Raw genomic sequence first — 27,229 nt, 5'->3', positions numbered from 1 at the left:
GTAAGGCGGAGAGGCCACAGCGTCTTACACCAGCTTCTTACACGGGCCGTAACGCGCTAGCACAAACGCGTTAGAAACGCGCAATCTTTCGTTAATGTTGGGTATTTATTGTCATCGTGGTGCGTGCGTCCATGTGCGCTTCGTGGCGTAGTGGTTAGCGCCGCGCGTTCGGAAGCGAGGGGTCCCTGGTTCGATTCCGCGCTACGGACACAACTTTCGGAATTTTTTTTCTGATAAAAGTAGACGTGGCTACCTACTACTACGACGACTACTACTACGACGACGACGACTACTACTACTACTACTACATACTACAGAGGAGGGACAGACCCACACCCTAAGGAGCTTCGCCCCTAAAACACACACGTGTACACATGACGCCAGGGAAAGCGTAGGAGAAAGAAAGGTGGACGAAAAGACATGTCGCCAGGTAGGAGCCAAACCTACATCTTCCACGTGCAGTGCGCACTTTTCCCTTTAAGCTGTCGCATAGGCCATTCTATTGCCAAAATATTTGTGTAAATGTCCAGCAGCCCCGCGAGGCGGCGGCGAGGCAACACCTCGACGTCCCTACGTGGGAGACCTAAGGCCCCGTCGGCAAAAGCTCTGTAGGACTCGGTGAGCCGCGATCGCCGGTTCATCATCGCACGCCTTCACTCGCACATAGAACATACGACACGCGGCGGCGATTTTATCGTCCACGGACATTCTACGCAACCTCACGGGGACGGTGATGACGACGGCAGAAATGCACCTGTAGTGTTCGTATAATTTCTATCGCAATAAAAATTGATGCCTAACAATCAGTCTGTTACAGCAAGGGGTTACACGCGAATGTCCTTAAAGACAAAGTCTTCTCCCTCTTCCTGTGATCAGCGGAAATGTAAGCACATCAACAGTAATTCAACTAGCGTGTGAGGCCATTAGGGTCGTTGCGTTTTGAGCTCTGGATAGCACGAACAAGTATAGTATTAGCGATGGCATGAAGCCGTGAGCTCAGACCGTGAGTAAGTGCTAAGTTCTTTGTTATGTTATGCTGACATCAGCCATTGAAAACTGAGCTTTGTCACATATTCGTATTGTGTATGTGTAGCTGTTCGCGTAAAAGCAGACTGAAATTATCCCTTAAACGCGCTCAATATCGTGGGTGCATCGTCGGCAATGGCACCGTCAACTTCTATTTGTGTGGCGGGGCTCTCACCCTTATACCCTTATCACATGCGTAGTCTAACCGCAGTTATATTTGAAGGCACTTAAGGCTAACCGCAGTTACACCCAGTCACACGATAAACCTAACCGTAGTTATTCCGCTAACCATGGTTGTCGCAAACTGAGCTTGGCCACCTCAATCAAAGCCGTAACTGACTAAACGGCGGCCCCCAGCTCCGACGCCTGCACCTCGGTTCGCAGCGAAACATCCTCCCACAACGGCCTCCGACAAAAGGCCTCCGACGACGGAGGCCTTGATACGCGTTTGGGAGGACAAACTAACCGCTCTGCGTCCAAGCAAACGCAACCCGCGTATATATAACGTCATGGTGGAGACTCAACTCCGTCCTGCCTGCGGTGGAAGGTCTATATAATGTCAAGCAGGTTTGTCAGAATGCTGAGAATCTGCACAAATAATACCGGTAAGCGTGTTATTGTTTGCTGGTAACGAAAGGATTAATTTTATCGGCACTTTGTGCGACGTGTAAGCACTGGCGCGGAACCGTATAATTAGGCATCCGCCATCACAACACTGCGGTGACACATTGGAAACACGGCTGCCCGTGTGACAAGGGTATTAGAGGGGTGTCACCAATGTTTTTGTGGTTGTGAACATAGAATTCTTTAATGCAGTTAAACAGTGCGCTTTAATCTTACGCTTAAGCTCACGGGAGGCTCGCCAAATATTGAAGTAGCTCATGCAGCGCCGCCGGGCGTAGTGGCAAGAACAAGAACGATTGTTGCTCAGCGTCTGTGGCTTATACAGTGTACTAAAGCTGCCACATTACCTGGCACGACAGGAGGTATTGTAGCACGTGTCAGCAGTGCAGCGCGTGCTCGATGACGCTGTATAGGTTGCTGGCTCCCTGTAAATCCGTATAAATGAGATGGCTTCCGTCTACTCCAGGGCCGACTTCCGGTACGCGAGCACTGCGGGCTGTCACGTGGGACCCTTCCAATATTTAGCCCACAGTCTTGACCTGGTTCTTCTCGTTTGGGGGTGATCCGGCCTTGGCTTAAAGTGTAGGACGCTAGCACTTACTGGAGTCTCACTTTTTTCGATGAGAGACAGACAATAAACACAATCATGTATCATTTACAAGTTCGATACATTGCAACCAACAGGCCTAAATGTCCCGAAGGGAACCTCTTGAGTCCATTCGTTACTACAGTCACACTTTCGTGTGCTTAGAGACACAAAATATAGAACACTATCCCATCCAAAACCCAAGGTGCAAAGAGACTACCCGAAGCTTTTTACTGATGTCTCCCGTGTGGTGCCCCCCGAACGCAAGTCACTGTAGTTCGCACCAGTTTGTCACAGTGGTTCAGCACCAGATTTGTATGGCCTCCCCAAGGTTTACAAGCCAGCCGTGCCCATGTATCTGATTGTGGATTTTACGGGCTACCCCCACCCAGAAGCTATCAATTCGTGCCACCCACAACTCCTACGACCTAATGAACAAAGTCCGTGACGTCGCAGTGAATCAGGACGAGATTCTGGCTTCTTTTGACATGAAGTCTCTTTTCACCAGCATGCCAATGGAAGTGGCTGTGGGTGTATGCAAGAACGCTTTGGAGTCGGATACAACTCTACCCGATAGATCGTCTGTCGATGCACCGAATGTAGCTCATTTAATGCAGTTCTTTTTTTTGCATAATTTTAGGTTCCAAACGAAAGCCTACAAACAGATCCACGAAACGGCTACGGGGGCCTCTATATAGGTAAACGCCAATAATATGACACGAGAAGCACTATTTGACGCCATGTTAACCTGTTCGGTGATTCTGAGCGACGAAAATTCGCAAGAGCATCCAGAGAAGTCGCCCAGGACCCTGCCACCATATAACATACAACGCTTGACGCGCGGTACACACACACGAGAAACAGCAAATGTAGCTTTGACAACTCAGCAGCTTCATTTGGCTTGTTCCGTGGATTTGGCCCTAGATTGTCTAGGCTCCACTCGTTGCGGTGTCCAGGATACGGTGGCTAGATGAGTAGGTGTGCCGTCTGCCGCACGTAAAGCGTAGTTCAGCGTTTCTCCGCTTCTTGATGACAGACGTGGCGCTGCGGTCAGAGGCCTGTCACAAGCCGCGCGCGTCGTGTGCTGCTGCGGCCGTCTTACATTGCAACTGCGGAGTGTTTATCACTGTAGTTAAACTGCAAACCGTCTGCACAGTCAGATAATAGACCGTTACATATTTACGAATGCAGCGGAGCTCTGTCACTTGCGAAGGTAGCGCACTTGCCTTGTTCGTCAAATATTTCTTTCCCGGTTTGAGAGGCAAAAGTATGAAGCTCTTAGCGCTGTCTTGTTCAGTATGCACGTTAAAATTGAGTCTACGAAGAGCAGCCCAAATTTTGCACGGACAAAGTAGCCCATCATCAGTTCTTCTAAAGGGAGAACTAGAGTTGAGATATCTGTACGAATCCGGGTATACGTGCTCTTTCCGAGCGTAATTCGCACAGGGAGTATTCTCAGACCACGAAATGCGTAATCAAAATGACTTGGTTTGAAGTTAAAAGGAATGTAAAAACAATCGAATAAATATTCATACTCGAGCAACTTAACTCCGGAGCTTTATTTCTCTGCCTATATGGATCTTATTATAAACGAGATGTATGGTAACTTGTGTCCAGCTGTACACGTTTGCAATATTAGTCAACAACCTTTCTTGCCACTAGAAATAAACTTGTCTTTCTAAAAAAAGCTATTTCTTACGTTGGTTGAAGACCTATGATTACCTGTATGATCTATGATGAGAGTAGCAGCTTGTAGCATGCAAAATAATAGTTTGGGCTCGTGGCGGTCATATATGTGTATTTGAATGTAATAGGTTAAGTTTTAGGTAGCACGCGTAAATAAGTAACGCCAAGTTTTTACAGCAAACTATCGCCTGAAATTAAACAGGGCATTGCATCACAGCGCTCACAATACATACGTATAGCATGGAGCAAGATGTATTTCTTTTCTGGAGTGCGCTCAGGAGCCAAGTTCTTCCTTGTCACAAGGAAGTGCAGGCGAGAAATGTATTAGCTTGATGATGCTGTTAGTAAGTTCAAGTTTGTGTTGCTCGCAAGAGACCAGTCAAGAAGACTTGAGCTGTAAAAAGGAATAAAAATCTGCCATATGCAGTGCACGCAACAGTCGTTTCCTTGTGAACTGCGGCCGCGGCACTTGAAGCTGAATTTTATTCTATGTGGCTGTTGATATTTGTCGTCGTACTTGCCTAAACGTCTTCAAGCTTCTCGCACAGAATCATTTTGTCGACTGTGGTTTAGCAGGATCACTTCCTCAGTTGTGTACAAATACTCATTCTTGACTTGTTTAACACGCGTCATTTTAACTCGGATCCTATTTGCTCAAAGTGCGTGTGAAAGTTTGTCTTACTGTCTCTTCATGATTATTTTAGCGACCAGCATCCCGTCAAACCCTTGCTTTTCTTCTTGTGGGAGGTTTCTTCAGCTCGAGCGTCAGCTAGCACCGAAGGAACAGTGCCACCGGTTAGCCGAAGATACACCTGCGGAATCTGCGTAATACGCTCCTCGAAGTGTTTCTCGCAAACGACTAGCGTGGTTGACAGATATTCTCAGCACGATGATGTGCAAAGTCACGTTTCTCGGAAAGTTCTGGGTCTTATGGTGTCAAATTCAGGGATATTTAAGCCGTGTTTGTAGCCGAACTTATGATTATGATGTAAAGTAAACGGTGTCCCTCACGCTAGATTTCCTTTTTTTTTGCAGGAACACTTTCACTGTGTCTCGAAGTCTAAAAAGCTTCGAATGACGAACAATACCCACAGTGCTCCCTTAAACTTCTAAGTAAATTTGAGGGGCTCAGGGAACTATCACAACTGCGAGCACAGCGCACCGTGCCATCAGCGTGTCAACGGACGATATAAATGACCGCTTTTTGAAATTACTCATTACATCCCACTTTTATGCACTCTCTCAACATAATTTAACCATTTTTTTCAGGTTTTACTGTGAAATCTAATTATCGTAAATAAAACAGCTGCGCAATAACAACAGACTCAGTAGCAGACGACGCACGCTTCGCGACAGGCCTCTGACCGCAGCGCCACTCATGCTGTCTTGATGCGGAGAAGCAATGAACTACGCCAGTCGGCACACCTACCCATCTAGCCACCGTATGCAGGAGATGCCGGCGACGTACCAGAACAAAGACATCGTTCTCACGCTGTCAATTCTGTATGCACTACCAGTTCTGCTTGTTGAAGTGTCTCCACATCTAAGGTGGTATCGTTTACAAAGAGACGCTAAAATTTTGGTTCCAATTAATGGAAAATTGGAAGCTTGGGCAAGTTTATGATTCAATATCGACATGTCTGCACAGCACAAAAGACAAGAACACAAGAAAGAACATAACACAGTGTTGTCTTCTTTCTTGTGTCCTCGTCTTTTGCGCCGTGCAGACATGTCGGAATTAACGGAAGTTTCTTTTATTCTCCTACTCAAATACAAAGCTAACCAAGTGAGAGACTTTTCTTCCGCCTAAACAGCAATTACATTCAACCAATCACCGCTTACCAAGATTGACGCCGCGACACTCAAGTCAGTAAAATGTCTCAATCACTGTGCAGGGGCAATGTGCTGCAGATCACGGGAGGCCTGCACGAGCCCGGCGACTTACGCATGCCGCTGGCCATCACTCTCCTCATAGCCTGGGTGCTGTGCTACTTCTGCATCTGGAAAGGCGTCAAGTGGACGGGCAAGGTGGTCTACTTCACAGCGCTGTTCCCCTACTTTCTCCTCTTCATCTTACTGGTGCGCGGGCTCACATTACCCGGCGCCTTTGAAGGCATCAAGTTCTACGTCCTCCCCGACATGAACAGGCTGTCCGATTCGGTGGTGCGTTGTTTTTTATTTACTCGAATCAAACTGACTCGCAACTTGTCTTGCGAATGGTAAGAGGACTCGTCATAGAACGTTGGATGGACACAGCGTTGATTCGATTTCCCAAATGTAAAGGAAATTCCTCTACTGCCGTGACTTTGCGGTTCCCTTACTCAAGTGAACAGCATCTATGAGATCTCAGCTCTGCAATGTGTTCTGTTCGCGCCACTTATCAGATAATCCAAAGTAGTCGCAAACTGGAGAAATGCGTAGAAGATGAAAACACGCGCTTTAACCTCTGCCTGCTCGCTTACACACCAGGCCACTGTTTGTGCGCAGTTCATTACGCAAACACGCTTTGTCTTCTCAAATATGTCCCGATCATTCCAAAATTGTGAAAGATGCACTACAACGTTTTTCTGAAAGGGAAAGTTGCGCTACAGTCCAGTAAAATAAAGCGGTGACGTGAATAGTTTGTGACACCTATCCACCAGTGCTTGCTCTGTCGACACGGCTACAATCACATTTATTTCTAGAGTAGTCATAGTGAAACGGTGAAATGAAAATTTCGTGACTTGTACTTGGATTTATAGAAAAATGAAAATCCATAATTTCCGCCGCAGCCATCTTTTCCTCAGTTCGGGCAGGTTATGTATAACGGTTTAAGTTTTGACTGGTAACACTAGGACGACGCAGCCAGACCGCTAATGTCAGTGAGTGCAACCTAGAAGACGATGTCAAAAACGACAGTTTCGATTTCACTTTGCCTCCGTTATTGCGGTTTCATTTGAAGGGGATGCGTTTCCGTCATCGTAGCGCACTCTGCTGTCAAGCCACGTTTATAGGTTTGTTTTCTCTCTGATCGGCAGCTGCTCTCAATGCCCTCCATTCAATCCCTCCTGTCCTTCACAAACCATTTTTAGCAACACACAATTAAAAATTCCGAGACTGGCCTCGTCGCTCAACTCGTCTCTCATTTCCCTCCGTGAAGTGGTATTCACACGGGAGAGAAATTCCCCGTTCCCGGTTTCGTAGCAGGGAGCTAGGGTGCATCACGTAACGACAACTTTATTGCTTCTTGGTGTGATGGCGCAGACATAGACAACGCGGGGGATGAGAGACGTTTTCCTGCGGCCATATATTAACGCTATGGCTGCTGCGATACTGCGGCGGAGTAGATCGCAGCTGCCTGCGCGGGCAATATACTCTATACATGAATTCACATTTTAGAAGCGTTAAAAAGTGTGAACGGAACTTGGAACAAAAAAAAATTGCAGTTTCGCCCTAAAGGTGAAGCATCGATTGCGATAGCAAATTAGTAGAGTAATTCGGAGTAGGGATAGTGGTATTATCGGCTGCATAAACTTGGACACATTCCCTTACTAACTTAATTAACAATCGTAGTGTCAGCGCGCACAAGCAAACATGAACAGATCACACTGAATGACCGCAGACAACGACTGTCAGAACGCTGGCAGCAAGCGCAGCCGCCGCAGCGGGAGAAGGCTCGCGCGGTCTATCGCTTCAATGGAAACTGAGCGGCGAATGCACAGCGTATACAAAGGTCAGAATCGTGTGGCGATAAGAGACGGTGCGGGCGACCGCGACCGCCGGGCAAAGTGCAGAGGAGTTGTGCAGAGGAGAAGTTGTTGGCAGAGGAGACGCTGCCCCCCCCCCCTCCCTCCCGCGCTGCCTTCCCGCTTTCTTGCTTTCCGGTGAGAGATTGAGTGGCCAGTTCCCCTTGCGGCCTGTTGCAAGATAAGCATTTGGTGCCGCAGCACAGCGTCGCCCCGCTTCCCTCCCTCCCATACCCCCACGGCCTTTCGCGCGACGGTCGCGCTTGCTTTCGGCCGTGCATTCGCTCTCCGTGATAGCGCGCGTCCCCCGCGCGCTTTCACTCGCGCATACGGCGCGCGGCGACGATTTTATCGCTCTTGGACTTTATACGGAACCTCATGGTGACGCCGACGATGACGGCGACGGCGACGCCGACGGCAGAAATCCGTTTGAAGTGTCCATGTAATTGCTATCGCAATAAAAGATTCATTGAAATGCGGCACGTACGAATGTGTCATATACTGGGCCACCCAAGTTAATTGAAGGTTTCGAACGCGTTTCCCTCAGCACAGCAGTCTGATGCTCTATACCCAGTAGACCATTAACCACCCCGTTACGAAAGTTGGCGGTAAAGAGGTTAGAGACAAACTCAGAAACATCCCGGGAAACATACGATGGGGTCTCGCACTATTTAAAAGCAGACAATACCCTCATTTCCTGACCCTCATTTTGTGGCCCCTCATTTCCTGACCTCCCACAGTCGATGCCAAAATGGCCGTCGCTGTCGGTGGGAGGGGTTTAGATGTAGCGGTTTGAAATTGTAATTTCGAGTTGAAATGTGCGCTGATAGCCCATTTTTAATGTGCATAACCATATTTGGGCCTCCATCCTCCATCACAAATATAAAGTAAAAATAGACGGCTGTGTCATGGCTCCTTGAAGATTGTTGCTACAGATTTGATTTATCATTTACCTATCGCAGGTTTGGATTGACGCTGCCACACAGATATTCTTTTCGTACGGCTTAGGACTGGGCTCTCTAATAGCTCTGGGAAGCTACAACAAGTATCACAACAACGTGTACAAGTAAGTGCATTATTTCAAGGGCTCTGACAACGCAAGCATTCGTTTTTATTCTTAACTTTGTTTGTCCCAAATATTGCATTGAGGCAGCTATTCTGTCAGTTTACGCTTTTGCTGAATACAAGCCGCGGCGTATTTTGGCTTCAATTTAGAGCCGTGGCACACTAGTCTGTGTCGCAGAAGGTTCCAGACAAAGGTAACCTTGCAAATAATAATCACTATGATGGAAACAATATTGTTCAGCTGCGTCCATAGTAGGATGGTTGGTTGGGACAGAAAGTGAAGAGCGCAAGCCTGTGTCTCGGGCTTAGTGCAACTAACTTGGGGCGCTATAACGCAAAATGATTCCAAACTGTTTTGATTCCAAACTCCTGACGTCAAATTTACGTCACCACCGACGCAAGAATCAGGCGGTGACCCGCAGCGTTGTCTGAACAACCCAATCAAACACTCTCCTCGTTTATAGGAGGTCACCTTTGTTCGCTTTCAAAACCAATAACATTGTCTACACTCAGCGGTTTTTCTTATCTAATTGGCTGACAAGAGGCGACGAGCACGCTCTAGTGGAGAGCGTTTCGATGGGGCCGAGCCAGCACAGTGAAAATAGATAACCGCATGAAGAGGGTGGTGCCGGCTTCTCCGATTGGTCCGCTTCGCCTTACTTAGCTTGCGGTGGCTGGTCGAAAATCGCGGTGGCGTGCAACGGAAGGATAAGAATGCTGCTAAAACGGCTCCTCAGCAAGGAAGAGTTGGCAGAGCGATGTCGTGTGCGTGCCGAGAGGACTCGATAACGTTTTACTGCCCGGCAAAAAGGTTCATCATGCGCAAATAAATACATGCTCACCAGCAGGTGCGAGTAGCGAGGGCCTGAGCGATCGGCGGGCCGCCATCTTCTATTCTTTTCGGAACGGGGCAGTCTGTGGCTATTCAGAAAAAGTTTCAGTTTTGTTCGGCATATTAATGCATTTTTTTCTCGTACACGTCACTTTGACGTGGTGAGTTTCCGTGGTTTCGTGAAGTCGCGTGACAGACAGGTGAAGTGGGCGTAGCCAGAAAACATTGGACCAATAGCAGAGGGCTAATGGTGAAAAGGCGTCGAATCAGGAAAGATTATTTTTATTTTGTGCGACTTAATCATGCATAATCATTGTGTACACGTTATATATGATGGGGAACTATCGCGGTTTTCGTGACGTCCCGTGACAGACAGGCGAAGTTGGGAGTGACCCGAAAATGTTTTGACCAATCGTGGAGGCTGATTGCAGAAATTGTAATAAAAACAGTTTGGAATCATTTTAAGTTATAGCGCCCTTGCCTGTTCTTTGCTAAGTCACGTTTTAGTTAGACTCCCTACTAGCCATTAGTTATGGGTCTAAACATTTGTTTGCGTGTGTGTTTTGGCCTGTGTATAAAGTGAATAAGAAATGAATGAATGAGAAAAAATTATCTCTTCACCAATAATGTTTCTTGGATTGCTGTTTTTGACGCATTGCAGAAATTCAGTCTGTCTACGAAAACCTCAGTTCGAAGACCGCTCTCGAACGCCTTGTTTCCTCTTAAGATACGTGTTCACACACCAACCCTCTTTGCGTATGACCCGTTGTGTTACTTTGTGCGCCTGATTATATCGACTCACTTATTAGTATGCAGAAAACCTTGAGGGAAGCGCTCAAGCAAGTGAACACGGGCAACTGTGCTTGCTTGACTGTTGCTGTTCTTAAATTCTTATTTTTCATTGCCTGTCTTCTTAAGCGTACATTTAATGCCAAATTGTTCTGCTCTACAGATCTCTCTGCTAATCTACTATTTTCTCAAGAAGGCCTCGTTTAATATGTTAATTTTCACTAAATAGCAGTTACAAATGCTGTCCTTGCGTTCAATCGTAATAAATTATTACTGAGTAAGGTCTGGGGAGCTGCGCCAATAATCTGCAACGCTGAACCACTTAGCAAGAACAACAAAAAAAGGTCATTACACAAGAAGGTTAACCAGAAATCCGACGAATGTTGATTAGTCAAAGGCGTGAAACCTTCTCGATGAAGGTCACTATCAGAACGAGGAAGACAAAAGGAACCCACGGGTCTCCTTAACATTGCGCTGCAGATGGCCAGTTTTGCCCCTGGTGTGCGAGCGTTCGTACTCAGAAGTGCCTACCGGCATCGTTTTAATTGCGGTGAACGTTTATAGTATGTTGTGGCACATACAATAGGCTTTTCTGAAGATATGCTTATCGTGTGCGCAGGGACGCGCTGATCGTGTCCTGCATAAACAGCGGAACATCTATGTTCGCCGGCTTCGTCATCTTCTCGGTGATCGGCTTCATGGCGCACTCGCAGGGGAAGGACATTGCCGACGTCGCAGCCTCCGGTGAGCACTAAGCCCATAGCTGCTGTGTGCCACATTTTAGGTGGCGCCGGATGCCGCTACCGCTAGGTGCATTGCGAGATGCCATATTTCTGGAAGACCGCATTCATTTGCCCTCCAAATGTAAGCAAATGTAAGGAGAGGAACGGTTGCTGAAAGAGTGTAGAAGCGAACGTCAATGGGAAGACGATTAACCCGACTACAAATATGGAACTGACGGTAAGCACTGCGGTACGTTGGACATGTTGGTTCTCTAACATGGAAAGCATTTTTAGCGCCAGCACACAAGGACGGAAGGAAGACGTGGAGAACACAATGCGCTACTGTGTTGTCCACGTCTTCCTTTCATCCTCGTTTGCTACCGCTTAAAATGTTTTCCAAGTACCAGTAAGCTTCAATCTGAAACTCTGCCAACCTGGACAGCATTCCTTCTGGTGTCATTTTCTCGATGTAGGGGTCTTTCTCAAGCGAAGCTTGTATTGCCGCACATGTGTCGACGGTGGTGGTGCTGGTAGTGTCACGCTGAAACCCTATCGAAAACCTGTCGAAAACACGCGTCTCGTTCGCTTGGTATACCGCAAAATTGGCATGGAAGGGTACGACTGTATGGCTAACATGACTGATAGGTCATCACATTAATAACATCACATGCTCGTCGGTTACGTCACGATTAACCATAATAATATCGCGTGTGACGCATACCCGCATATCCAATGCAAGTATGAGTCAGGGACAAGAAAGGAGGAAGGAAGGAAGCAAGGAAGGAAGGAAGGAAGGAAGGAAGGAAGGAAGGAAGGAAGAAGAAGGAAGGAAGAAAGAAAGAAAGAAAGAAAGAAAGAAAGAAAGAAAGAAAGAAAGAAAGAAAGAAAGAAAGAAATTACGTGTTGCTCATACCGGGTCCGCACATTTCAGCTCTGCTGGTTTACCATCTGTAGGGTGTGCATGGGCGGTGAAAATTTTTAAGCGAAGCTCGTATTGCCTCACAAGTGCCGGTGGTGGTGGTGGTGTCACGCTAAAATCCGGCTGCTCACAGAGTAGAACAGGTGCGGGGAAATCTTCGCCGCTGCAAGATCGCGTGACGCGCGCGAACAATCAGGGTCGTTTGGTGGGTCTCATGGCGGGAAAGAGCAGGAAAGGGGGTTAGCACGCGCTCCGCCGGGCTTCCGTCGCCTCAGATCAGTTTCGGCGGCCGGATCACAAGGCCGCGCGTGGTGCGTTCCGCCAAGGAGCAGGCTGCGTTTGAGCAACGGTGGCGCGAACTCGCTAGGGAAAGGGTACGTCGTCGATGTGCCGATTCTAGCGTGAGGGCTCCCATAGCACAGGAGAAATGTCAGCGAAGAGCCGTGGTCCCCGAGTTCCGGAAGCGCGATGTTGAAGCCAAAGGTCAGCGAAGATCCGCCGGCCCTGAGTTTAGTGCAAACGATGCGGAACGCCTACGACAGCGTCGTCTTGCCGCAAGCTTCGCTTACCCCCATTTTTTCGACAGGGGAAGGCCAGGAGATTTTTTCGCGCTACATTACATGTTTTCATTTCGTGCAATCTAGAAATTCCTGCTCATCACACCAATGCCCAAAATATAAAAATAAAGGCTGCCTGAAATTTCAATTCATGACATTAGAGCTCTCGTTGGTGTCCACATTTCACGACAGCGCTGTACGTCGTGACGTATGTAACGATTAAGATGTTTCCCAAATTCCCCCCACTGGTAGAAGTACCTTCAAAAGGGCAGTAACAAGGTTTGAAACAAACGATACATGTACAAATCAGAATAAGCCAGTGTGATAGGGCTTGTCTATCAGGGTACATAGACAACGCGATCGGCAACACCTATGCACAATTCGCTTCTGAACTCACTCACATCGCAGACAACGAGCATTTTTACGCCTATCACTGCTGAGACACATTACACATATATATCACGATTTTTATCTTGCGAATGCACTTCGTCACAGCAAGAATACGAGAGCTCGGACGTCACGGTAACCACGGCGCACCGCAGCCTGCAAAAAGGCTCACACGCAGTAGCACATGAGGAATGACAACAATAACGAGGCAATAAAACTTATCGCGATTGATCGTATCATAACTTCTTAAAGCTGTGAAGGACTGGCGAACTGGACTGTGAAGAGGTGAACCTCTTCACGGCAACGAGCCGAATACACAGAACAAATATACAAGTCGCGCACCCTGGGTACGCCAATCGGACACTTTTCATTTCGCTACGACTTGAACATGTATCATGCTTAGGATGCACATCTATGCGATGGACTTCTCGTTTGCAATGCACACAAGAAGCATGGCACCAAAAAAGACGCAGTTTCGCCCGAAATGTGAAGGATCAATTGCGATAGCAAATTAGCAGACAGCTATACGAATAAGGATAGTAGTTTTATCAGCCGCATAAATCATTCGCGTACGAACTAAATTTTACAACCACGGTGTCATGCGCGCACCGGTAAACAAGAAGACATCTCGCTCGATGACCGCGGAAACTCGCTGTGAGAACGCTGGAGTAAGGAAGCGCGGCAGAAGCAGCGAGCGAATTTACCTTCGTGCTGTGGGTCGCTTCAAAGCGAAAGAATCATCGAAAGCGCAGTGCATACGAAGCTACCGGCACTCAGCGAACTTTGTCGACATCGCAGATCGCTTTGAAGATACGGCGCTCGCGCGGCCCCGCCGTAAGCAGCAGCCGCCGCATCAGAATGCACCCGCCTCTCCGTCGCCTCCTCCCCATGGCTCCTACGCGAAAAAAAAGTCACAGTCCTGCGCGGCACACGCAGAACAGTCACAGCGTCAGCTGGTTGAGCGGCGCAAGAGTAGCTCCGATTTCGGCACCATGCACAAGGTCTTCGCGGCAACGTGTCTTCGCCTCGATTTTGGCGAGAACGATCTGAACTGTCCGCCCGGCGTCGACAGCGAGCTGCGGCTTGTAATGCTCTCTGCACAGCAGTCTGCTGAGCCCGATGATGCCTGGTTGTAGCCACGCACGTAGCTCTAAGATTCGCTCCTTCAGCAGCGGTTCGTACCTTGTGAGGAGACGCCATAACGTGTACCGAAGAGGTACCCAGAATACTTGGCGCACGTCTAACATCGGGATAGCGTTGATTGCGTGCCTGGTCTGAATCGCATCTTGTCTGAATCGCATCTCGTCGCACGCGGCGGTTGCAGGCACTTTAACTAGATAGCGCCACCATACTGGCGGAGGCCCGGATCGTCTGCGCCTGCGCGCCGGCCTATAGGGCGCGTATAAAGGGAATTTTTCTTCTGCCTGATGGCGAGCGCGTGCGTGGCTCAGTGGTGAGGTATCCGATTTCCACGCAGCAGTCCTGGGCTCGATCCCGGCGGAGAGTGGGTACTTTTTTTGCATTTCCGCGGTTTTTTGCATAGCGGTTACGCCCGGGGGCGGCGGCGGCATCATCGCGACCAGAAACGGCTATTGGAATGAGCCCATAACTGCTTACGCTGTAAAGAAAAACGGCCCGCTTCCGCACCCCGCCTTTCGCCCTCTCGCGCGCGAGATTGAGCCATTCAGCCGCGATGGTTGGCTGACCCTCGCAAGCTTTCACTCGCACATTCATTTAGCGTAGGGCGTACGGAACACACATGTAGCGTACGGAACATCACGGCGACGGCAGGAATGCGCTTGGAGTGTCCATATAATTGCTATCGCAATAAAATCACGACGTCGACGGCTTCAAATATTTCTTCCGACGTTCGCGTAAACACAGCACACTTCCTTAACTCTGTCTGTTTCTCTCGTCGATCGCACACACTGATGAGGTCGGGAAATGTACACTGGTTTGCTGCGCTCGATGACTATCTCCATGGGACTCTAGCAAACATAACGAGGACGAGAAAAAAAATTGGCTGTAGCCTAACTAAGTTATGCGTCAGTGTGCGTAGCGAGAGGTACGGTTATTCTGATTTTTAGGGGCGAAGCTCCTTAGGGTGTGGGTCTGTCCCTCCTCTGTAGTATGTAGTAGTAGTAGTAGTAGTCGTCGTCGTCGTAGTAGGTAGCCATGTCTACTTTTATCAGAAAAAAAATTCCGAAAGCTGTGTCCGTAGCGCGGAATCGAACCAGGGACCCCTCGCTTCCGAACGCGCGACGCTAACCACGATGCCACGAAGCGCACTGAACACACGCACCACGATGACAATAAATTCCCAACATTAACGAAAGACTGCGCGTTTCTAACGCGTTTGTGCTTGCGCGTTATGGCCCGTGTAAGAAGCTGGTGTAAGACGCTGTGGCCTCTCCGCTTTACCCCCGTATTCATAAACGCTCCTCGACTTGACTTGCCACCGCCTTCAACGCGTTCGCTCCTCGACTTGAACTTGACTTGCCACCGCCTTGGGCAGCGCGTTCGAAACGCGTTGAAGGCGGTGGCAAGTCAAGTTCAAGTCGAGGAGCGTTTATGAATACGGGGGTTATACTCTCTCAGCAGTCATGTGATGGCATCGGCAAACGCGGTGCACGTTCCGGCATGTGTAAACGGCTGCGAAAGACGCTGTGGCCTCTCCCCCTTACTAGAGAGTACTGCACGTTTCTAACGCGTTTGTGCTAGCGTCCCCTTAAGCGGGAGATGGTGCAATTATAATGAAGGGCGCTGTTATAAAATAGGAATGACGTCACATATGGCGCGTGTCATTGGTGGAAGTCAATCGTTCGATTTAGTGCGGCGAGACTGGGCGAATTACACGGAAGATTCACGGTTTACCGATGATTCCCTCCGGAGCTTCGCCCACTCATCATCATTCACCCCGTGGATATGCAGTGTGTTTTTTAGCTTGGTTCTCTCTACCGTTACATCTTTATCGTTTAGCTTCGTACATCTGAGTGTTTAGGTTTCGTTAGTGATGGTTATAACCTCTCGTTAAGTTATGGTTACATTAATCACTAGACATTTTTAAAGTGTAACGCATTTATTTTGAAAGTCGTCATCTTGTTTCTCAATTGCCACAAAAATGGCCCGATGGTCGTTGAGGGGGGAGGATAAGGGGTTGTCGTCCAGCGACGTGAACACGTTTCGGGTGCTATCTTAATCTGAATCCACTCGCCTGGCCGCTTCGTACTTATAATGCTTCTCGAGGCGTGAGGCTCGTTCTTCCTCCGTCTCCTCGGCTCGCTGCCTCCTCTTGGTTTCGTTCCGACGACGAAGCCTGGCTTCTTTTAGTCTCTCCGACTCACTTTCCGTATCTGCCGACGAATCCCACCGAGCCGCCCCTTGTATATATACGATGCAACGCCGGCGCCTCCTCTGTTGTTGCAACGCGGTTTCACCGGCTTCTCATCTGACCATGATACTCAGTAGCGCAAAACTCTAAATAAAAGACAACAGTGAGAGGCGAGAGGAAAGGAAAGACGAGGGCTTTCCTCTCGCCTCTAACTGTTGTTTTTTATTTCGAGTTTTGCGCTACTAAGTATCGTGTTCAGTAAACACCAACTCGCCCAAGAAGCTATTCTGAAGTACATTGCTCCTCTGACGTCATGCCAGATGGCGCGGCGAGCGGCGCTGCCAGCTGCGGCGGTTGCTAGGCAGCGGCTCAACTCGCGGTGCGGCCACCGGCCACAGCGCAACGGCGAGAATACGGCCAATGTTGCTCTCGCTACAATAATCTATTTCTGACGCGACTGTAGCTTATGTTTCGCGTCCCCGCTTAGCTTCGCTTTGAGCAAGCGCCATGTTTGTCGTGAAGACGTCACAAGCCATCGGCTTCGGGCCAACCAATGAGAGACAAGCAGGCATGCGAGCAGGAAAGTCGCGAACGCTAGTCAAAGCGACCGTCAAGCCACCAGTAAGGCGTAGTCTAGCACCTAGGCGGAGTGCGGAACAGCGGGCGGATTGAGCGAATTTGGGCCATTTACGATGCCGCTTGCCGTCGCTTGTGCAGTATCTGCCGTGCTCTCTGCCTCCGCTCCTCACTCTCTCCCCAGCAAGCCTTTGCTTGTGCTCCTCCTCTTCCAGAGGTTGCTAGCACAAATACAGAGCTCCACCCGCCGTGGTTGCTCAGTGGCTATGGTGTTGGGCTGCTGAGCACGAGGTCGCGGGATCGAATCCCGGCCACGGCGGCCGCATTTCGATGGGGGCGAAATGCGAAAACACCCGTATACTTAGATTTAGGTGCACGTTAAAGAACCCCAGGTGGTCAAAATTTCCGGAGTCCCCCACTACGGCGTGCCTCATAATCAGAACTGGTTTTGGCACGTAAAACCCCATAATTTAAATACAGAGCTCCACGTACCGTTGATTTAGCCAGCAAACTTCCAGCTTAAAATTCGTCTCTTAAGCCGCCGAATGGCCCACGTAGCAGATGACGAGAAAACAATGAAGCTGCGTACTGTCGCAATGCAAACGCGTGTGGTGCGTTGCTGGGTAAATGTGGCCAGCTTAAAACGATTGCTTCCATCTGATACCACATTGACTCGAGCGGCTCTCACGCGATCCAATTTTGCGATGCGCTTTCGTGTTTCAGTCGTGGTTTGAGTCGTCCGCTTGCGCAAATTGGCCTTGTTATGCTTCGTTGAACGTAAAGGTGAATTTTTCCTACGCACGTGATGCTTTTACGTTGCTAAGCGAGTTCGATGGTAGGTCGTCGGAGTGTTCAAACGTTTTGTTCTCCTATGCCGGTCTGGGAACGAGAAATGTCCTTTCTTCGTGCCACCTGTGAGTCAACAATTGTTCAACGAATGGAGCACGAACGTTACTTAGTGAGGATTCAAGGAAAGACTGTCCGCGCCACTTCGGGCAGCACTTCACTACAGCGCTACACCGAGAGCACATTTCCGAGACTTCCGTGCGAAGAGTACAAAGTGGAGCATCTCGTAAGCATGTATACCGCATTATTATGTGTGCATGTATGTCACTTTTACTTTTACTTTTACTTTGTTGTATGCCACTTTTACTTTGTTGAACCTTCACGCTGTGGCTACCTGTGCTGTACCCGCAGTATCTAGAACACACGCTCCAGACCTCACGTGGTTGTTGGGCCCTGGAATGCCGCAGTGGCGGGTGGAACCAGATACTTGGGGCAGTGATCATATGCCAATAATGATTGGTTTGCGTAGAACGTGCATAAAGAAAATTCGACGACTAGTAACAGTCGCGCATTGGGATAAGTTTCGGGAATCATCGATTTATAAAGTACCCTCAGAGCCCTCAGAAATTCTTCCCGCTTTGCAAGAACTGCTCCTCAGTAACACCACTGTAACCCCAGTTGACGAGGAACAACCTCAACCGGACCTCGCTCTTTTGCAACTTTGGGCAAAGCGACGTCAGGCAGAAGTGTATGCGTCGAGGAATCCCGATGTACCAGGTAGCCGTGCACGTGCTAGCCATATAGCGGCGAAGGCGCGTCGGCACGAAAAGCAACTTTCTCGACGACGATGGTATGAGTGGTGCGAGAATCTTGGATCGGGCATTGGAAACAGAGCACTTTGGCGTACGTTCCGGTCAATGGAACGCGGTCATAAGCAACCTTACCCTGCAGCGAGCGTTAGGTTAGCGATGCAAAGTTCGCCGCATGAATTTGCAGAACACGCTGCTAGAGCGTTTTTCCCGAAGTACGATCACGCGTCACTTATAAACTGCCCTGAAATTGATGAGTCTGATGAATCCGAAATATCCAGCCCTTTCAGCATGGCCGAACTAATAGCGGCGATTGAATCTTCGAAGAAACGCACAACACCTGGACCCGATGTCATTCCTTATGAGGTTTTCAAGAACATGGAAGGAACAGCTCTCGACGCACTTCTTCAGGCTATTAATAAAGTATGGGAGACTGGAAACGTTCCACCTGACTGGAAGCATTCAATTGTTGTCCCGATCCCGAAACCAGGAATGTCTCCAAATAACCTGCAGTCTTTACGCCCAATTTCGCTAACCTCAACTGTCTGCAAGCTCGCTGAAAAGATGCTGGCCACACGTGTTTCCTGGTGGCTTGAACGCCATGATAAATATCATCCTGCTCAAATTGGCTTCCGTTCTTACTTGGGAACTGAAGACGGTCTTTCTATCTTATCAGACGATGTTTTACAGATTTCACCACACAGCCACGCTGTGCGCACGGTAGTAGCAACTAACATAACGAAAGCTTATGACAATATAGACCATGAAATCATTATTGCCAACCTCATCGACCTGTGACTTCCACCGCGGGTCCTGAGATTTATCTACTCATTTCTTCAGAATCTCACATTTGCGATTAGAGTAGATGGGAGGCAAGAAGGATACTTCACATCGAACAGAGGAGTCCCACAAGGGTCGGTTTTAGCTCCTCTTCTCTTCAACATTGCTCTAATACCTCTAGCCTGGCAACTACACCAGATTCCAGGCGTGAAGTTTTTAATCTATGCGGATGACGTCACTTTGTGGTCCGCACATGACGATGTATCTCGACAAACTCAACAGCTTCAAGAAGCCCTTGATGTTCTGCACAACTACGCTCGGAAAGCAGGGTTGGACATTTCCGCCCAAAAATCAAGCTATGTTGTGGTGGCCAACAAGAAAGGACGCACAAGAATCACGCAACGCCCCTTTACATTTAAACTCGGCGCAGTGACAATCCCTGAGGCTTCTGAGGTCCGCATACTGGGTCTCGATATTCACCAGTCCGGCAGTGGTGCACACTGGCTCCGTAAAATCAGACAGACTTCGACAAAAACACTTCACCTTATTCGTCGCATTGCAGCAAAAGCAGCTGGAGCTCGTACTGACGTAGCTCGACGGCTGGTGCGTGCAGTCTTGCAGCCACGAATTTTATATCAGGCACAATTTCAAGGGATAACTTTGGCACAGTTGGCACAGTTAGAGACGATTAATCGCGATGCTATGCGCACAATCACAGCACTACCACGCATCACTCCGATACCAACGTTACAGGAACATGCCCAGCTCAACACAATTGCAGAGCTAATTTTGCACGTGAAAAAGCACGTGAAATAAAAAAGCAACTTGTTCCGGCTGTCGCTGCGTTGCATGCTCATTTTCAACGCGGCTCTTGGATTGACAATCAGCCCTATCTAATGCCTCCCTGGGAATTCACCAGCATCACAACTAATAAGCCAACGAAGTTACGACGCAGCGATACAACAGGTATTATTGACGACCACAATATCATCGATGCATCATGCGCTGACACCTGCAAAGTCTATACGGATGCTACTATTCTCCCAGACGGCGGGAGGACATCATTCCTCAGTACAACGCATAATTTCATCAGCGGCCACCGGCGCTATTTATCTACGGAAGCCAGCGCTCTAGTAATGGAACTTCAAGCCATCCACGACGCTGTGCAAGATGCGACATCTAAGCTGCCTACCATCAAACAACTAGATATCTTCACTGATTCTTTAGCGGCTATTCAGGAACTGAAGAAGGTTGACAAGGCGATGGAAATCTGCGAGACAATACACACGATGAATAGAAAAACAGCTACCTGCGTCAAGGTACACTGGATTCAAGGCCATGCAGCGAACCCTCACAACATTGCTGCTGACCAGCAGGCACATTGCCCTCCTAATCCAGACCTTCCGTCTATTCCCCTCCCACCTCAACCCCTTAACTCGCTCCGAGCCCGTAAAAATTTTCTCCGGCAGGACACACGCGCTCTTATCCCCCCGTGTGTCTGCTCCCTCCCCCTTCACCTTACTAGGGCGGAGGAAGTTGTGCTTAGGAGGCTTCGGGCCGGGGTGGCCCTTACACCGGCTGTGATCTCAAGGTGGAACTGGTCGCATTTACCACTGGGTGCTACGTGTCCATACTGCTCCGTCCCTGTGATGGAAGCAGATGCATACCATCTAATATGGACCTGTACTGGTTTACAATCGGAACGCTCGCGTCTCCTACTGCAAGCCGGCCTCCGCTACAGTGTGACAACCAGCTATGACCGCTGGATACATGATAACAGATTCTACAAAACACTGCTTCAATTCATACACAACACAGGCCTCACAGCACACATATAATACACATATACACATCAAGAATTATGCCTTAACGGCAAGTCTTTATCGCAATAAAAAAAATGTATGTGCGGCAGTTTTGCCGAAAAGGAAGCATCACTGCACAGAAGGCGTATAGTAAAAAGAAAAAGTCGGCCAGTCACTTCAGGATATAAAATAAACCCCCTCGTGGCAGTGGATTACATAAAATATGATAACGTCTCCGAATTTAAATATCCAACCACGCACGACGACAGTGCAAGAAAGTGCACGCCTCGTACATGTCTCGTCCCGCGAATTCGTACCCTTGGAGGCTATAGCGTGAATAACAATATGTAGCAGCTCACATGTACACCGACTGGTCTGTAACTCGACGTCATCTTGTTCGATTAAGAACACGCCACAGAGCATACTGTGTAAGATTGCGCCTCCTACACATTGAGCATTGTGAGCGCTTTCCGTACAGATAAAACGGCATAATATAGCTGCGAAACAGAGAGAAGTTGTTGGAGCTTTGGTCTTCGTTCATAGCGTTCTTGAAGACGCGTTTGTTATCTGTTTTACTGCTGTTCCGTGCGACGTTAACCATTCTTCTCTTTTTCACATGTAGTTTTCGTCACGATATGCACGCTCAAAATCTGGAAAGTGCCTAGGTGTCTAGATATCCGTGATGGCTTGTTTGCTACTAATAGCTGAACGGCTCATAGTATTCATGTGAGTAGTTGGCGGGCATCGAAGTGTAACCAGTGATGGCGGCAAGCAAGCGTCGACACCTGAGCGGATGCAGTAGAGCTGAGGAAGACAACACTGTCATGCGGCAAGGGGCATGAAGCGCGAGCGTCTGAAGCGAGAGCGGACAGGACAGATGCGGGCTGGAGTTAAAGGCGGCGGCTACAGGCGCCCACACCGCAGCGAAAGAAACGCGCAGTACTGTCGCCATCTGTGCAACAAGTGGAGAGCCAGCCCGATGGGGCTTCAACAAGAGAACACTGGTGTCAGATAGGCCGGCTCTGCTTTACATTTTACAACGTCATCGAAGAACGTTTGCAGACTGGTGCTCCTTGGTACGGGAGACGTTGTTGGCCTCATTCTGGAGGCGTCACGCATCGCCAATGGCCAGTACTACCTCAGTGCGCGCGCTCATCCTACTAGCTTTACCAGTGTGTAGCACCATTGTGGAACGGGCATTTTCTATGCTAAGAGTGATTAGTAGTAAGGGGCGTGCTAGCCGTCACTGGCACGAACCTGGTTAAGTATTCCTGTGTCTGCAACAAGCTTTAATGCATGCTCTGCAATCGTGCTTCTTTTGGCCCATCGTCACTGTATACATTCCAGCTCAATTAACTTACTTTCAGCAGATTTTTGGGTGCTTGGATTATAACGCGCCGCCATTCAAACCGCAAGAAAGTAAATAAATTAAACGCTGATAAATACCCAATTGTTGAAAAAGAATAAATGCCAAGAAGCATCCGCCAGATTTCGCCAAAGTAAACACCAAAAACACGGAACTTTAATTATGAGTCGTCCGCTTAATCAAACCTAGCTACTGCTCGCACCTTCCTACTATGCCTCTGGAATGGTCGTATGTGACAAGTCGTAGTGACCCGACGCATCTTAGGACGCGCTCCATGGCCATGACGTGGCCATGGACCGCGTCATGACCATATGAGTAACGCTAATTAGAAAACAAAATTATGGAGTACACACAGTGGGGAAAACCACGGCATCCCTTGTATGTGCAGCCTTTGTGCCAGCGCGGCGGGCAACCCGTATAGCAGTCGAACTGTGTCGCAGGTCCGGGTCTTGCGTTCCTGGCGTACCCTTCCGCGGTTCTGCAGCTGCCCATATCCCCGCTCTGGGCGGTGCTCTTCTTCCTCATGATCGTCATGCTGGGACTTGACAGTCAGGCAAGTCACACCTCGCCTGAGGTGTCCTTTTTTTATCTGGCTTTTCTCCTTTCTTACATCCACATTCTGTATATCGTTTTCATCACTTCCGCCTTTTTTATTGTTTTCAGTTGTTTTTGGTAGTTTTTGTCTTTGCTGTTGTTACTGTTCTTTTTTGTTTGCGTTTTTCTTTTCTTTTCTTTTCTTTTTTTAGGGTGGTGTCAACATTATTCCCTTTCGTGTGTACTCCTCAAATTAAAGAAAAATGTGCTCTTCTTGGGTTTCAAGGGAGGCAGCATGATTGTTTCGTGCTTCCAGGTGGGCCTTTAGGTAGGCCTTTATGTGGGCCTTTATAATGGCTTCCTGGTGCTGCTTGTAATAAAAGTTGGAATTTTCCACTCCTTCTTTCTACCTTTCTTGGAGCATTTTACGCAGTACGTGGCTTGTGTATCCTACATTTAAACTCACTCACGACAAACGTGGTAGGCGTTGTAGTTGTTCGCTTGGCAACAAACAACCTCCGCGTACAAGGAGGGGTTCTGAGGATTCATTGAGCCTTTACGTCAATCGCATTAACATTTATCTATTTGCTGTTCTCAAAACTGTCAGAGATATTCATTCTAATCGAGCCCATTCTGTGCAGTTCTGCACACTGGAAGGCTTCATCACCGCCGTTGTGGACGAGTGGCCCCGGCTGCTCCGACCTCACAAGGAGATCTTCATCGCGATCGTCTGTTTTGTCTCGTACCTCATCGGACTCAGCTTCGTGACACAGGTAGGAAGAGCCAACCACGCAGTTTGTTGGCTGGAGAACAGATAAGGCACTATCTGTGTTAAGCCACTGCGGTATGATAAATATTGCCACTGCGGTAGTCTTGTCGATTGAAGCAGGCGAACCTTTACAGAGCCGTGGCAATTAATGTCATATCTTTTAAGCAAATGTACATTACATTGGTGCACCAAATCTTAATGCTTGAGTGGTTACTTTGGGACATTCACAAATTGCCTTTAACTGTTAAATTCGAGTATCATATGCGGCCCCAGCTTTACAGTCTGCCATTTCCGCAGCTGTCATATTTTGCGGAGATGTTCAGGATTGTTAAAACGCGATTGCTTGTCAAGTTGCCGTGTTTTTTACCTGAACAAAAACAAGAAGGCTAGCTACATTAGCGTCGGCTATTCCAGAAAAAGTCAGGAACTGATGCCACCACATTCACAAGTGAGCGTTGGGTGCATCAGATCCAAAGCAGATAAAGACGTACGCGAACAATTATGGAAACACATCAGTACGCTAACTAGAAGCAGGAACTAAAGGTGTGCGAACCTTCTTACGGAATGAAGAAGGTAACATATTAAAAGGGGATGATGTGCGGCTCTACGTGTGGGAAGTTACTGCTTAATTAGTCAACAAAGGAAGGGTTATCCCAGCTTGAACAGATGGACCAACACATGAATTGTGTAGTGCACGGCCTATATTTCAAACACTACTAGCATACTGAACTGTTGCATGAAAAATACGGTGAAAACCGTATTTACCCCGATATAAACGATAACAACACTCAGTACAGCACATTTAGTAAAAACAACTTTATAAATAAAAATTTTCAAATTCAGCCACACTTTTCGGAATAATTTTATTCCCAATTAGACTTATTTCAGTGTGAACCGAATGTTCAAATATTACTGCAGAAACTCCCTCGTGGGACATATCAGATAGTGCGTAAGCATTCTCTTTAGTCGCTCATGTTGTGCACATACGTCTCTGACCTGACCGAACGCGTCTTGCCGTATGATATCCATATATAAGTGGTGATGGCCTTACGACACTTCAGAAGCTACCTGGAAGGCAACTATTTCCACCTGTTCACAGAAAACCAGGCGTTGGCGTACCTGTTAGAGCTATCGCAGCCGAAGGGCAGAATAGCTCGATGGGTTAGCGAAAAACAACAATTCAGCTTTGACGTCATACATCGCCAGGGATATAAACACCAGGATGCCGATGCCCTTTCTCGACTCCACGTGCCGCACGAAGCCCCAACTAGAAACGCAAACCTTTTACAGCTTTCGGAAGGCACGCAGGAGATGGAAGTTAAGAATGGCAAAGTGTACGTATCGGAGACCAAAGTGCCTGCAGTCCTGAAGCTTCACCACACTGGTCCAGAGTAAGGAGGACAAGACGGATTTTCGAAGACGTACCACAACATAGCCGAACGATTTATTTGGAAAAACATGAAAGAAGACACCACAAATTATGCGCAGACTTGACGTCAGTGTCAGCTTGTTATAGCCAAGTACAAGCCTAGAGGCAACAGAATGGTCTTGCCAGAGTATTCCGGTATCCTCTTTGCGGTTGTCCATCGTGATTTCGCTGAAATCACGATGGACAACCGGTGGGATTGAAGGGGGTGGGATTTAGGAGGACCCAAGCATACGTTGTCGCCGTGGACGAGTGCACGCACGCATGCATTTTGCGTGCCCGCAAAAGTGAAAGAAACGTGAAGGAAAGTGAAGGAAACGCTAAAGGATGATGGGAGAGGTCATAGTCGTGAGAATGACTCAGCAATAACGACAATGACTCAGTGAAAAATGATTACCACTCACAAACCCCTTGAAAGGGTTCGGGCGTGGGCACTAAGGGAAGGAAACACTAAATGAGGATGGTGGAAGTCATAGCTATGAGCATGACTCCACAAAACTGACAGTGACTCAGCAAAAAAGATTAACACTCAAAAACCACTGAAATGGGTTCGGACGTAGGTACTAATTGAAGGAAACACTAAAGGATGATGGGAGAAGTCATAGTCATGAGCATGACTCAGCAAGAATGACAATGACTCGGCGAAAAAGATTAACAGTCCAAAACCACTGAGCTGGTTTCGGACATAAATGATAGGTCATGAGAGAGAGAGAGAATATTAAGTCATGACATGAATGTCAAGACATGCGTGTCATGCAGGTGGTGAAACAGCCGCCTGCGCCTCGGTGCTCCCATAGTCGTTTCGTTAACTTTGTAGGCTCCCCGCAAACTGCTTCGCAGAACATCGATTCCCACTGGGCGTGGGATCTGCCGGCTTTTTACAGCGTAAGCTGTTATGGGCTCATCCCAATAGCCGTTTCGGGTCGCGATGATGCCACCGCAGCAGCCCCGTAGCCGCTATCGCATGCGAAAAAAAGTACCCGCTCTCCGCCGGGATCGAACCCAGGCCCGCTGCTTGGGAGACGGATGCTCTACCACTGAGCCACGCAAGCTTTTTCTTTTCTTTATTGTCTCAGGTGCGAAATTCACTCATTTATCAACACCCCAGTTCAACGAAGTAACACGTGAAAAGCATATGTAACACTTACCAACCAGCGTGATTGCAATCATATCAAAATTCCTTTAATGTTGCCAAGGGTTCTAACCTCGACAACCATTCCGGGGCGCATTCATGTGCTTTCTGCACCTCCAGAAAGGCGTTTATACTCTCTCGGAAGTACATTCGCGCAGGTCGTGCGTCTGGGTCACAGTAATAACCAGCCGTTCTGGCGCGCCAGAGCCTGTGAAGGCCAACGAGCATTACCACATCAAAAGGAAGCCCATCGTCGTTTTCAATCGCTAGATATCTGATACCGTGGGGATCTACAGGGAATTCTTTTTTAAATGTCCTTTGTAAAACATCCCAAAAGAACACTGTGCATAATCAAAACATGCATCAAAACTGAGCCACGCAAGCGCTTGCTATCCGAGAGCGGGAAAATGTACTATAAACGTGCCCTATGCAGGCGCGCAGGCGCAGACAACGAGATGCGATTCAGACGCGGAACGCAAACAACGCGGTCCGAAGCCTCCGCCGGTATGGTGGCTCCTTCTAGTTAAGGCCCCGGCAAACGCAACCTTTCAGACACTAAATTTTGCTGCTGCCTTAACTAGATGGCGCTAACATACCGACGGACGCTCGGGATCACGTTGAGTGCGCGTTGCAATGGGAGCGAATGTGACAGCCGTAGTTGCATTGTCGGCTGCTTGGCTGGGCCGAACGGCGCTAGCCATCGGCGATGGAACGCGTCGGCTTGCACGCGCGACGGCATCCCAAGCAGGCCGCGCCGCGCGCGTTGAAATGGGAGCGAATGTGACAGCCGTAGTTGCATTGTCGGCCGCTTGGCTGGGCTGAACGGCGCTAGCCATCGGCGATGGAACGCGTCGGCTTGCACGCGCGACGGCGTCCCAAGCGCGTTCCTGACGCATTCACTCAAATTACTAGGTAGTACTGTCGAAACGCCTGTCTAGCTAACGCTGTGACTGCAGCGTGTGCCGCGCAGGCCTGGCCTTCTTTTTATTGCGATAGCAAT

At 48.6% G+C, this 27,229-nt stretch overlaps 1 protein-coding gene across 1 annotated transcript in view; it reads left to right on the top strand.

Moving 5' to 3' along the window:
* Positions 1–27,229, top strand: part of LOC119430985 (sodium- and chloride-dependent GABA transporter 1-like) — a 515,747-nt gene that overhangs the window by 456,929 nt on the left and 31,589 nt on the right. Inside the window, exons 4-8 of the mRNA XM_049657766.1 lie at positions 5,818–6,085; positions 8,610–8,713; positions 10,953–11,077; positions 22,809–22,921; positions 23,544–23,675. Coding sequence (XP_049513723.1) covers positions 5,818–6,085; positions 8,610–8,713; positions 10,953–11,077; positions 22,809–22,921; positions 23,544–23,675 — 742 coding nt within the window. The remainder of the gene's footprint in view (positions 1–5,817; positions 6,086–8,609; positions 8,714–10,952; positions 11,078–22,808; positions 22,922–23,543; positions 23,676–27,229) is intronic.

The sequence above is a fragment of the Dermacentor silvarum genome, chromosome 10 (assembly GCF_013339745.2).
Source record: "Dermacentor silvarum isolate Dsil-2018 chromosome 10, BIME_Dsil_1.4, whole genome shotgun sequence".
Lineage (NCBI taxonomy): Eukaryota > Metazoa > Arthropoda > Arachnida > Ixodida > Ixodidae > Dermacentor > Dermacentor silvarum.
The sequence above is the reverse complement of the archived record's forward strand: the minus strand, read 5'-3'. Positions and strand labels throughout refer to the sequence as shown.